The following is a 12,344-nucleotide window of genomic DNA, read 5'->3' on the forward strand; positions in this document are numbered from 1 at the left end:
CCAAACTCTGCCTCATCACAGCTGTGTTATTCCGGATGAGCTATAATCCCTCTGAGTCTCGTTTTTTCCACCTCGGATGAGGAAGGAAACAACAGCTTCCTTTTGGCTGTTAAGATTAAATAATGAAATGTATGTGAAAGTGCTTGAACACAGCAAACTTGTAAGAGAAATGGTTAATGTTAAGATTTTGCCATCATACCATGAACCCCCTGATGACCAAGACAGCCATGTTTGGTGAATAATTCTAGAACCTCTTCCTTAAAGTCTATGATGGGAACATTTAGTGGGAACATTTAGATGCACTAATCAATGTTTAATTCAATAGGCATTTACTGAGCATTCTCCATAGAAAAGATACTGTCCTGAGTGCTAAGCAGGTATCCAAAAGTGAACAAAACTTCCTTCAAGAGCTAATAAGAAGAAATAGGACATGAGAACAAATCACTAGAAATCAAAGAGAGTTAAGACACCAGACCAGATGGTTTCTGTTCTTCATAATGAAGAACCAGGCAATGGTGGGTCCTACCTGAGACTGGAGAAATCAGTCTGATCTTCATGCAGAGAGACTGTGTCTTCGTCACACCTGAAGAGAGGAAATAAAACCACATCATATCCAACTGTCTCCTGAAGCAGAAGAAGCAATATTCTAGAATTATCTGAAGATTAGCACAGGAAACTAAAGAAAGGAAGAATCTTTACCACTCTCACCCAAACCAGTGTCAATTCCTCAGATGTCTACCATTAATGATACCAATGTTGTCATATCATGTGAGCTTAAATGCTTAGAACCAGAGGTAACACTCCTTTTTCATCCACTTCTCTGTATCACCTCAACTAACAAGACCTTAGCAACCTAAGTGTTCACAGCACTTGAGGGAACATCTGACACCAAGACTTGTAGATGGTTGTTGGCTCAAAAGGGATGCAGCTACATGCCTCCTGGCATTTCTTCTGCCTTAGGCAGTCCCAAACCACATCAGCTGCCATCTGGCTTGCTCCACTGGCCTCCAGACTTTCCTGACCTCCTTCCTTTTCACAAAACTTATGAAATAACCTTATGAAAAATTCTTGGCTTTTCCATACTGAAAAATCTCCAGAGTTCTACACTGCCTAAGGGCATCTTGAGGAGGACCACAGTCTCACCCCAGTGTATGAGGGAGACTTTGTTCCTGTACTCAGCCTTCCCCACCCCATCCCACCCAACCTCACCCCACCCTGCTCCAACCTGGAATGCTTTTTCTATCTTCAACTCCTACTCAGCCTTCACTGCTCAAGCCTTACAAGCTCTGTGAACTTTCCTTGCCAAGTTCATCCACATGCCATGTTCCCACTTTAACCTTAGTACTTAAATGTTTACTTTTCATTCTGAGGTTTTAGTAACCATCTAGTTCTTGCCTAGTGCTGTTATGTAGTTTCTTTGTACCTCTGAGGTCTTTTTAATTAGTTGTTAATTCCATGAAAAGAAATACCATCCTGTCTTTTTCTAGGTATACTGCCATAGTGCCCACAATGTTACCCCAGAGTAGATACTTAATAAATATTTGAATCAAATCATTAACCCAGGCCCCTCAGCAAGTCTGTTCCCTGAAATAAGTGTGTGTGCCTAGTCGCACAGTCTTGTCCAACTCTTTGTGATCCCACGGACTGTAGCGTGCCAAACTCCTTCCTCCAGGCAAGAATACTGGAGTGGGTGGCTATTCCCTTCTCCAGGGAATTTTCCTGACTCAGGGATCAATCCCAAGTATCCTGCTTTGCAGGTAGATTCTTTACTGTCTGAGCCACCAGGAAGGGCCTGAAATAATTGAGCAAGCATTACTGAGCACTGACTGCCTTCCAAGTACTGCCTTAGGCACTGGAGCTGTGCTTCTCAAAATTTTGGGATTCAGGACTGACCAGTTGGTTTTCTATTTCCAATCCACTGTGGAGAAATAATTTGGTTAAAATGTCACAGGAATGTCAAATTCTTATAAAAGTTATTAAAAGCATGCTCCCTGTTTCTGTACTGGTCTTGTCTCAGACTAGTTATAATTTGTGAACCCACACTTTGAGCAGCACTACTTTTTTTTTTTTTTAGTATAATTGCTTTATAATGTTGTGTTAGTTTCTGCTGTACAACAAGTGAATCAGCTGTGTGCATACATGTACCCCCGCCCTCTTGGACCTCCCTCCCGCTCACCTCACAATCCCACACCTCTATGTCATCATGAAACGGTGCAGGACTATATGGTCCCTCCCCCCCACCCCACCACCACGTTTTCTGCCTGCCTTGTGCCTGTAAAAAACCTTAATCAAAGAATAAGTTTACTCAGAGAAGTGAGAAATGCTGAAACAAAGGAAAACAGTCTAGGGAGACTAAATAATAATAAGGTAGTCATTAAGCATAGACAAGGACCTTTAGTTCTTTCTCAAGGGCTGTACATAATATTCTGAGCCATATCCTATGAGCTGTCTCATAGATACCAAAACTCCAGGTGGAGGAGTTAACTACATGATGACCAGACTGTACCCAAGACTTGAGCTGCCACAATTCTGAGAACTGACCGCAAAGGAATGGGAACATGAGCACCCCGGAACTGAAGATTAACTGTACCGAAAACAACCAAAACCGAAACCATTTGTTTTAAGGATCCTCCCTGTTTCTCCCCTGACTGGCACTGGCTGCCAACTTACACTTTTCTTGGTGGAATGGAAACTTGCATTTGGGTTGAGCTGACGAGCTCCAAGACTGGGTAAGTCTACCAGTGCGCACACAGGCAACATTCCCATTTGTGAGTGCTTGCCAATTGGTTCTGACTGCTGTTGAGGACTGTTTGTGAGCACTAGTGCTATTTGGAAATTCTTGACAGTTGGTTCTGATGTGTGCCTGATGTTGAGAACTGTTTGGGACATGAGGTGCTATTTGGGCATTTTGCCAGTTGGTTCTGACATATGTCTAATGTTGAGGATCATTTTTGAGCACTGACTGCTATTTGGGCATTTTTGCCAATGGTTCTGATGTCTGTCTGCCACTGAGGACCGTTTGTGAGCATGAAGTGCTATTTGGGCATTCTTGCCAGTTGGTTCTGACATCTGACTACCGCTGAGGACTGTTTGTGAGCACCGAGTGTCATTTGGGCATTTTGCCAATTGGTTCTGACATCTGACTACCATTGAGGACCGTTTGTTTTGGGACTTCGTAAAGTGTTTGTTTGGGACTCTGTACTGGTCACTCTCAGAGAGGTTTATGATGGATCTGTTGTTTGGTGTGTGAGTGTATATTCCATCTGTGGTGATTGGTATTCTTGTTGCCTGATGTAAAATGGGAAATTCAGGTTCAATTCATTAAGAAAAATTTTAGTTGTGAATTTATGACTAAAAAAGAAAGATGATTTTTTTTGGACAATGTATGGCTACAGTATTCTTCAGAATCTGAAGAAGATTAAGAGGAAAGCCCTGAAATTCAAAAAACTGGTTCTTTTTGCATATGCAGTTAGGGAAAGCTAACTTGATAATTTTTTTTTCAGATCCTGAGAAAACAAAAATACGCCTGAGAAAAAGTTTGTGACATTTATCATGTCCTTGAAATACAAACACAGTCCACTTTGCCTTGATCTTCAGCCTTGGGTTAACTATGCAAAGGAAAAAAGGCTTTAAAACTGAACGGATAATTTGGCTATTCTGACTACTCCATAAACTGATTACCTACTTTTGTATTCTTGTAAGACCAAAAGGGTAACTAAAGATGTTTGGGTTTATTAAACATATGTGTCGTACCACTGAAGAAAAATTATGCTATAAAAAATGTATGGTTTTTTTGAAGTTATGAAGAATGTTCTTAAGTTTGCAGTCAGAAAATGCTGGTGTAACATTTCAATCACTTGTTTCTTGGTTTTGTTAAAACTTTCAAGGGTTAAAAATTGCAACTGCTGTTGAGGACTCTTGGTGAGTCCTCATATGTAAAAATGATAAGTGAAACATTTTGGTATGTAAAGCAAGTAGGATATATGTTGTCAAAAAAGAGAATGTATAAAGAATGGAGATATTTTTATTGAGGAAAAATGATAATTTTTTCCTACGGTTGTCTGTTTCCATATGAAAAATTACAGCACAAATTTGTCTGGATCTAGAAAGTGACAAAAAGTTTGTGAAAAAGGAATTTTGAAAAAAAAAATGTGTATGTTGTCAGGATTAAGATTAGACTGACTTTAACTAGGTAAATGGATTTTGTTACTAACAGTAAACTGATGCAAAGTTGGTTCTTCTCTCTGTCAAAAAAGAAAAACTTCTAGAATATTCAACTGATTTTGGTAACAGAGACTTCTAATGGAAAGTAATTGCTTTATTTCTAATCATACTTTTAACCCCAATGTTCAGGATGGAAAAATTCTCCACTAAGTTGTCACCAAGTATAGCTGCTCATGATGTTTAGCACTGCTGACTTTAAGAGTACTGCTTAAAGTACATATACAATGTTTGTCTGACAGTTAGGTATGAATGATAAAATGTATGGCCTATAGAACATCTCCCTACTAACCTCTGAGCCTGTTCATGATATCTAATTAGTTGCCCCTCCCCCCCCCCATAGGTGGACAACTAGGCAAACATGTAAATAAAAAAGAGGCCAAGCACTGAGGGACATGGATGGATCCAGAGCATGCAAATGAACCACTCTAGCAACCTTGGATCAATTTCCTTGCTTTTCCTTTTTTTTTTATTTTTGAAGTCCCAATAACCCACTCTGTCCACCTCATGGAAAACAATAATTCCTAAATGCTATCTTGTTCTCCACTATTTGAGGCATCTGCTTTAATAGATCATTTGAACTTTGTAATGTGAATTAAAATGTTTCCCAATAAAAGCAACCTAGCTAAGTAGAAAGATTAATGAAGAAGAAAAATCGAGAATTGTTGCTTCCAAAGAACTAGGGTTCAAACAGAGGTTCAACCTTTGAGCTCAACAATACCTATTGTTTAAGAATTTGGTAAGAACTTTTTATTTTATCCCCCTCATTTGATTTATTAATCTTTCTTCTCAAAGCACAATTAGTTAAAAATGGAAACTCAACACTAGAACATACAAAGTTGCAGATGCTTTCTGAAGTAGCAGGCCAGACCTAATTAGCTGATCAGATTTTAAGGGCTACGGAACAACTCCAGCCATCACCCAAGAAAACACAATTTCTAGGTTGTAGATATGGCAATGAGATAGATCTTTCTATGGCTTCCAGGGCGCACATACACAAGCTCTTTAAGCTCAATTGGGTTTTCCTTTGCTTCTGTGAAGATCATCAAGTTCTATTCAATTAACATCTTCTGATTGTTCTACTGAGTCCTTGCCCCAGAGCCCCCCGAAAATGCACAATACTGGCTCGATTATAAAACTAGATTTCACAGTGGGAACCCATATCCAGATATCCCAACTCTGGGGGAAAAAAATCAACTCAGATCAAGTACCCAACTGGTCCTAGGCATGAGATTCTCTTCCTATGTTATTCTGATAAAGAAATTTAAAGACCAATCTCTTTAATGATCTTCGTAAATATCAAAACTGACCATCTTCTAGCACAATGTTTTTCAAACTATAAATTGTGACCTATTATACGCGGTTAATAATTATACGGTCCTGAAATTAGACAGCAGCTACCAGCATTTTGTTTTTATTATTGGTAGAGAAACAGAATAGAAAAAAAGTGTCAATATAGTGAGGGCTAAGTGTTATTTCACGAAACTTGTTTAAATAAATCATGTATGTATGTGTGTGCTGGACTGCAATATAAAATGTTTTTTTTAGTGCTGTTCACAGTAAAAATGTAAAGACACCTCTATCAAATGATTCCTTGGAGGTTCTCATCAACCAGATTCTAAGTCCAAGAGTTTTTAATTTGTGGTTGCCCAGATAATACATGAATAATTTGTCCTTGTCATCATTTTCCTGTGAAGTGCTCAAGGTAGTTAGTTATCTCTCTACTTGGACTTTTGCTTTCTCTACCACCACTGCAGATGGTGACTGCAGCCATGAAGTTAAAAGATGCTTACTCCTTGGAAGGAAAGTTATGACCAACCTAGATAGCATATTAAAAAGCAGAGACATTACTTTGCCAACAAAGGTCCATCTGGTCAAGGCTATGGTTTTTCCAGTGGTCATGTATGGATGTGAGAGTTAGACTGTGAAGAAAGCTGAGCACCAAAGAATTGATGCTTTTGAACTGTGGTGTTGGAGAAGACTCTTGAGAGTCCCTTGGACTGCAAGGAGATCCAACCAGTCCATCCTAAAGGAGATCAGTCCTGGGTGTTCATTGGAAGGCCTGATGCTGAAGCTGAAACTCCAATACTTTGGCCACCTCATGCGAAGAGTTGAGTCATTGGAAAAGACCCTGATGCTGGGAGGGATTGGGGGCAGGAGGAGAAGGGGACAACAGAGGATGAGATGGCTGGATGGCATCACCGACTCAATGGACATGTGTTTGAGTAAACTCCGGGAGTTTATGATGGACAGGGAGGCCTGGCGTGCTGCGATTCATGGGGTCGCAAAGAGTCAGACACAACTGAGCAACTGAACTGAACTGAACTGAATCAACCACAAACAAAAAAACGTTAAAAGGTACTTTGCAGTTCATCTTCTCTTTCATGTGATCTCAAATAAGCCTGACAGTGGTGTGAGGTAAGCATTACCTTCACCCAGTGGCTAAGGGATTTCCCAGGATTCCAAAGCATAAAGCAGTGATGCCTGCGGTGCTTCTGCTCCACACTAAGCCCACCAAATAGTCTCTTCAGTCTAGGCTCAAGAGAGAGAGAAAGACTTGTTTTTTTAGAAGAATGGTGGAGAAAGAAATACCCATAAGTCTCTTTTCTGACTTGGGGTAAAGAAGTACAGAGGTCTCAGATTGGTAATGAGGGGGACTGCCATTCCCTGCAGTACCATGTTCCTTGAAGGCACAGTTGCAGAGATACAGGCTGCAATCCTCTGGGATTTCTCAAAGTGTGCCCCCAGAACCATTTGTGTCGGCACCACTTGGAGTGTCTGAGTAAGATGGCAAGCTGCGCTATATTCAGTTTCCTGGGATCAACCATAATAGAAAAGAATATAAAAAAGAATGTATATACTTGTGTAACTGAGTCACTTCGCTGTACAGCGGAAATTAACACAACAGTGTAAATCAACTATACTTCAATTTTTAAAATAAATTAATTTTTAAAAATGGAAAAATACAGTTAAGTTCCAGCTTCATCCTCACTGCTAGCCCCACTAAATCGACTCTCTGAGAATAGGGCCAAGGAATGTGAGTTTTCATTTAAATTACTTTTCCCCCACATAACTAGTATGCTTCCAAAATGTTCAATGCTGACCTAAAGGTTTACAAAACCCAGACCAGCATTTGGCTGATCCCAACATGATCACTCATCTCTAGGTTTCCACTTGAGAATAAAGCCTGGGAACTGGATTTTTCTTTCATAAGCCCCTAACCCCTTCCCCAAATGATACTGACAGTCCTTTGGTTTTGAGAGTTACTGCTTTGGATGATAACTAATTTGCCGCAGAATTCACTGCTGGGTATGCTCCATTTCAAATAACATGTTAGCCAGGGCAACATAGGAAATGACCACGGAAAAGCAACAGATGAGAGGGTACACAGATAGAGAACACAAGGCCAAGGCCATTCTTATCTTGGAAGAATCTGGGTAGAAAAAAGAAACTGAACTGGGCCACATTTGCACAGAGAGAGACAGACAAGGCATGGGAAAAATTAGGAAGAGAAAAAAATGTGTCCTTGAGTCCCTCCCAATTCCCACTCCCTTTGACTCTTAAAAGACCCCCAGCTGGCCAAGCAGAACCCTCTTAGGTTAGACTACCCAATAACATAATTTATATTAAAATATTAATGACAATTTGAATCCACCTACCAGGGACACAGACTTTTTAAATTTCCATTTTAATAAGGGTCACCACCAGAGTTCTTCATCAAAAAAAAAAAAAAAACCAAATCTCTAGGTAGAATTTCAGGCAGTAGAAAAGATAAGTATGTGTGAGTGGGTAGCAGGAAGTAGGAGTAGGGTGGAGACAGGAGAAGGCGATGTTTTCTTTTATCCAAAACATAAAATAGAGGCAAGTGCTGTACACCAAGACCAGACCTGAACATTTATGAATCACCTGCTACTTCTCTGTCTCAGTATAGCACATTCTGATCCTGCTGGCTTTGGGGTCATGCCTAAAGAACCAAGGAAAACTGAGGGGAGGAGAAAATACTATATTAGACAATGACTAGTTATAAATGGACCTAGGCTGTCCTGTTACACCTATGAATACTTGGTATGCTTCAAATATGCCCCTCAGATTTTTAGATTAGCCAGATGGCATCCCAATTGTCACTCAGTGCCTTTTAAAATAAATCACTGTCACTTCTCTCAAAACAACAACAAGATCTTATGCAATCAGAACTCCTTGGGGACTGTCCAAAGACAAGGTACCAGACTTTCCCCAGCATTTAACTAAAACCATTTTTAAAACACTGTCCATGTGAAATTTAAAAGTAAGGAACTCCATTTTGAAGCTGCTACGCCTGTGGCTGACTTTGGGGATTCAGCCACACCAGGTCCTGAGAGTCAGGCCCAGGAAGCATTTGGTGCTATATGCAGAGCAAAAGGAAGAAAGCAACACCCGTGCACCCAGACCAGCAAGTCACAGCCTCATCTCTGGCCTGCACCTCTCCCCACGCTAAGGCTTTTAGAGAAGCAAAGTTATAGCACTGTTACCAAGCAAGTTCATTAACATGATGAAGGTTTCAATGAGTATTTTATACTGGATCTTCTAAAATCAACCCTGGATCTTTTTTTTTTTTTTTTAAAAGTAACTCCACCTAAGATAGCCCAAAGTTCTACACTAAGAGAGTAGCATCCAGAGAAACAAAAGAATGTAAAAATCAAGAGGGCTTGGGAAGCCCTATAGTCCTCCATTACCAAGTCATTGATCCAGTGACTTGAACTGAACCTCACATCATTTATTTGCGTTTTAGGGAACTTCAGCAAATAGTTCCCAAGTTACTGGGACTTCTGTATCAAACTTGCAGCATTTTTTAATGTAGTTGAGTATATAACCATATACACCTCTTTTTCCTGAAAAACTATTTAGAGTAACTTCTATCATAAGGTCCCAGAAGTAAACACTGTGAGTTAGCCTAAAGAAAGACTGCTAAATAAAGCATAGATATTTCATACATATATATGTATATATATGTAAATTACATATCAGTTACATATAGATTAGCATAATACACTACCCATTAATTTTTAACATATACATATAATACAGTATTAAAAAAATTAAGGAAAGGATGACAAGAATTAAAAGCATAAACTCTAAATATCTAATAAAAAATACCATGCATGCTGGTCTTGAGTAAAATATTTACACTCCTTCATTCCATGTTTGAATGGTATTAGTTGTCCCAATCAAAAGCTTTAACCATAGGACTAGATTAACACAGTCCTAAGATAACCAGATCTCTGAGGGCAGAAGACAAAATTGACAAAGGGCATTCAAGAAAAGTTTACTGTCTTAAAAGTCTGTACAAAGGAGAGGATGAGGCTGTTTAGCCTATTTATCACATGCTGGAATTCAACTCGAGTCATTTCACATCCATCTTCTAATTGCTGTAAATGTACACAGCGTGCTCATGAAAACAGATACCAGTGTTGGCAAAACACAACAAAGCTTCCTTGCTGACATGTCAAAGAGATTTATTTTTCAAAAACCTGAACTCCAAGAACACAAATCTGGGAGCACTGTGCTCCCGTAAGCCATCAGTTTGCTTTAATAGCCCTCCCATAGTTGCTAAAAGGCTGATTTCAACCTGTAAAGATTTCTGGGCCCCATCAGTCCCCATGTCTCCCGGTCTTCACAGCCCCAGATTACTGGAGACAATGCATCTAGTGCCCAGAGCAGCTGGGGACGGGGGAGGATACCTTCACGTTAGTTGCTTCCTGAGAAAGGCATGCAAATCTTATTGTATTGACAAGAATCACTTACTCTGTTACAGCGGTGCTGCTGAAGGAATTATCCTGAAGGCTGAAACAGAAACAAGAAAACATCAGCCAAGTCCGGCCGGGGAGCCGTCTCCCTGGTTGCTCTCTGGGAGTTAGAGCACACACACAAACATGGCATTGCAAGGCAAGTCTCAGGGCTCACCCGGCACGCTCGCTCTACCTTGGGCTGCTGTCTGCACATGCTCGCAACGACACCCCCAGCAGGGGCCCAGCTGCACGGGCGAACCACAAAGCCCGGCAGCCCGAGAGGCTGCGGGGACAGAGCTGGGCGGGGCGCGGCAGCCAGCCGCACCCGGGACCCTCGCGAGGAGCACCTGGAGCGGTACTCCGGGACCTCAATCTCGCCAACCCAGCGCCGCCTTTAATCCAGGCCTCCCCGTGCCGGCCACCCCCTGGAAAGCCCGACTGTTTCTACCTAGGCGCTGAAATCCCCGGGGGACTTGCTTTCTTCCAGACGTCTCCTACCAGTTTTACAAGAGCTACCCCCTCTAGGGATGGAGGCTCGCAGAGATGCACAGATCGTTCAGAAAAAGCTGGAAGGGAACCAGAAGGGGGAGGGGATCATAACTGCTGTTTTTGGTGTCTATGTTTATTGCCCAGGAAGAAAAAGAAGAGCCCTGAAAGAGGGCTCGTAGCATTACACCAGTCAGTCTGCACTCTGTTATTTCAGTCCCCAGGAGGAAGCGCCCAGCCCAGGACCTCAAAGCTCTGAATGAACCAACTCAGGGAGAGGGGAGAATTTATTCCAGGCATTAGCTGGTGACTGGGGGGAACGTGCGCGGGGTAGGGCTTGCTCTGGCCAGAGCCGCTGGCCCAAGCTCCGCTGCCAACCAGCTTTACAAAAGATGAGAGATGGAATCCACCTGTGCTGCCCGCGTTAAATAAAGGCAGCCCTGCTGGGGAGGGAAGGCTCTCAGCCTCCCACTTGCCTCATTCCCCAGGAGGTGTCTGTCCTGTTCTCTTTTCATGGTTAATTTCTCCTGCCTGGTTGACCTTGATATGGAGTGAACAGTTACCTGGGAAAGATGCTTATTTTGAATTGAGAAGATCCTCATTCCCTTCTTTTAATCTCTTCACACTCAGAAGCGACTGAGATGGTGGTTTTAGTCTAAATTATATAAGATGATGAGTTAAACAACCACCAAAAAAATCAAAATTTAATTTTCAGATTATTAGAAAAATTATTCAAAACTTGGTAATAAGGCGAAACAGCAAGATCTTTCAGTGTCACACCAAGACAGTGCTTCACAGGTCCACCCAAGGACTGCTTAATTCTATACAAAAATGGACTGTCTTTCACTTGCTAGTCACTCTTGGTTAGATTTCGGACACTACAGAGCTATGTGCTAGCCTTGCACATTTTGTCCAATCTGTCCAGAAGAAAACCTCAGTATTTATGGTTTTATTGCATTATGCAACTTGAACCAATTTTGTATCTAACCTAACAGTCTTATAATATTAATAACATTCTTTCTAAATGCCTGTAAATATTCAGATGCTCAAAATACTCTTGGAACCAAGAGCATCATCATCTTATGTGTGTGTGTTTAGTCGCTCAGTCGTGTCTGACTCTTTGCTATCCCATGGACTGCAGCCAGGCTCCTCAGTCCATGGCGATTCTCCAGGCAAGAATACTGGAATGGGTTGCCATTTCCTTCTCCATCATCTTATAGATACCCTCATTAATAAGTTAATAGATCTCTGGTACGTGCCTATATTTTTATAAAAGTCATCTCTTTAACTTTCAAAGACATACTCTGAAAAATTGAAATTGAGTTTTCAAAGAACAACAGGTTTCATTAATGTCCTTTGTGATTTTTCTTTCCCCTCTCTAAATATTTTGAAAAGTAACTGAATAAAAGCTTAATATAGGTTATTCCTTGGAAATACTTCAGGTTTGGTTCCAGACCATCACAATAAAGCAAATGTTGCAACAAAGCTCATCACAGGAATTTTTTGGTTTCCCAGTATATGTAAAAGTTATGTTTACACTACACTATTAGTCCATTCAGTAAACAATAGCATTATGTCTGAAAAAAAGAGTATATACCTTAATTTAAAAATACTTTATTGCTAAAAAATACTAACCTCATCTGAACCTGTAATCTTTTTGGCTGGTGGAGGGAGGTTCTTGCCTCAATATTGATGACTGCTTACTGGTCAGCGTGGTAGTTATCTGAAGGCTGGAGTGACTGTGGTCATTTCTTAAAATAAGACAATGAAGTCAGCCACATCAAACCATCAATTTACACTTCCATTCATGAATGATTTCTCTGGAGAAGGAAATGCTATTCGATACCATTTTCTTCACAGTAGAACTTCAGT

General features: G+C 40.8%; 1 protein-coding gene and 1 long non-coding RNA gene across 9 annotated transcripts in view; one reads left to right on the forward strand and one right to left on the reverse strand.

Moving 5' to 3' along the window:
- The window catches only part of FAM13C (family with sequence similarity 13 member C), a 138,211-nt gene extending 127,669 nt beyond the window's left edge, over positions 1-10,542 (reverse strand). For 4 of the 8 annotated variants that reach the window (XM_043925534.1, XM_043925528.1, XM_043925527.1 and 1 more), the window contains exons 1-2: positions 10,003-10,153; positions 527-583 (exon numbers count right to left, since the gene is read on the reverse strand). In XM_043925534.1, the coding sequence (XP_043781469.1) occupies positions 527-583; positions 10,003-10,064 (119 nt within the window). In that variant the 5' untranslated portion in view covers positions 10,065-10,153. Of the gene's footprint in view, positions 1-526; positions 584-10,002; positions 10,316-10,434 lie in introns of those variants that run through there. The other 4 variants (XM_043925530.1, XM_043925532.1, XM_043925531.1 and 1 more) reach the window with 4 other exon arrangements.
- Positions 2,623-4,648, forward strand: LOC122708851. Its single transcript, XR_006345332.1, has 2 exons — positions 2,623-2,729; positions 3,504-4,648. It is a non-coding gene; the product is annotated as an uncharacterized LOC122708851 (long non-coding RNA).
- Positions 10,543-12,344: the final 1,802 nt, after the last annotated feature.

Source organism: Cervus elaphus, chromosome 15, assembly GCF_910594005.1.
Source record: "Cervus elaphus chromosome 15, mCerEla1.1, whole genome shotgun sequence".
Lineage (NCBI taxonomy): Eukaryota > Metazoa > Chordata > Mammalia > Artiodactyla > Cervidae > Cervus > Cervus elaphus.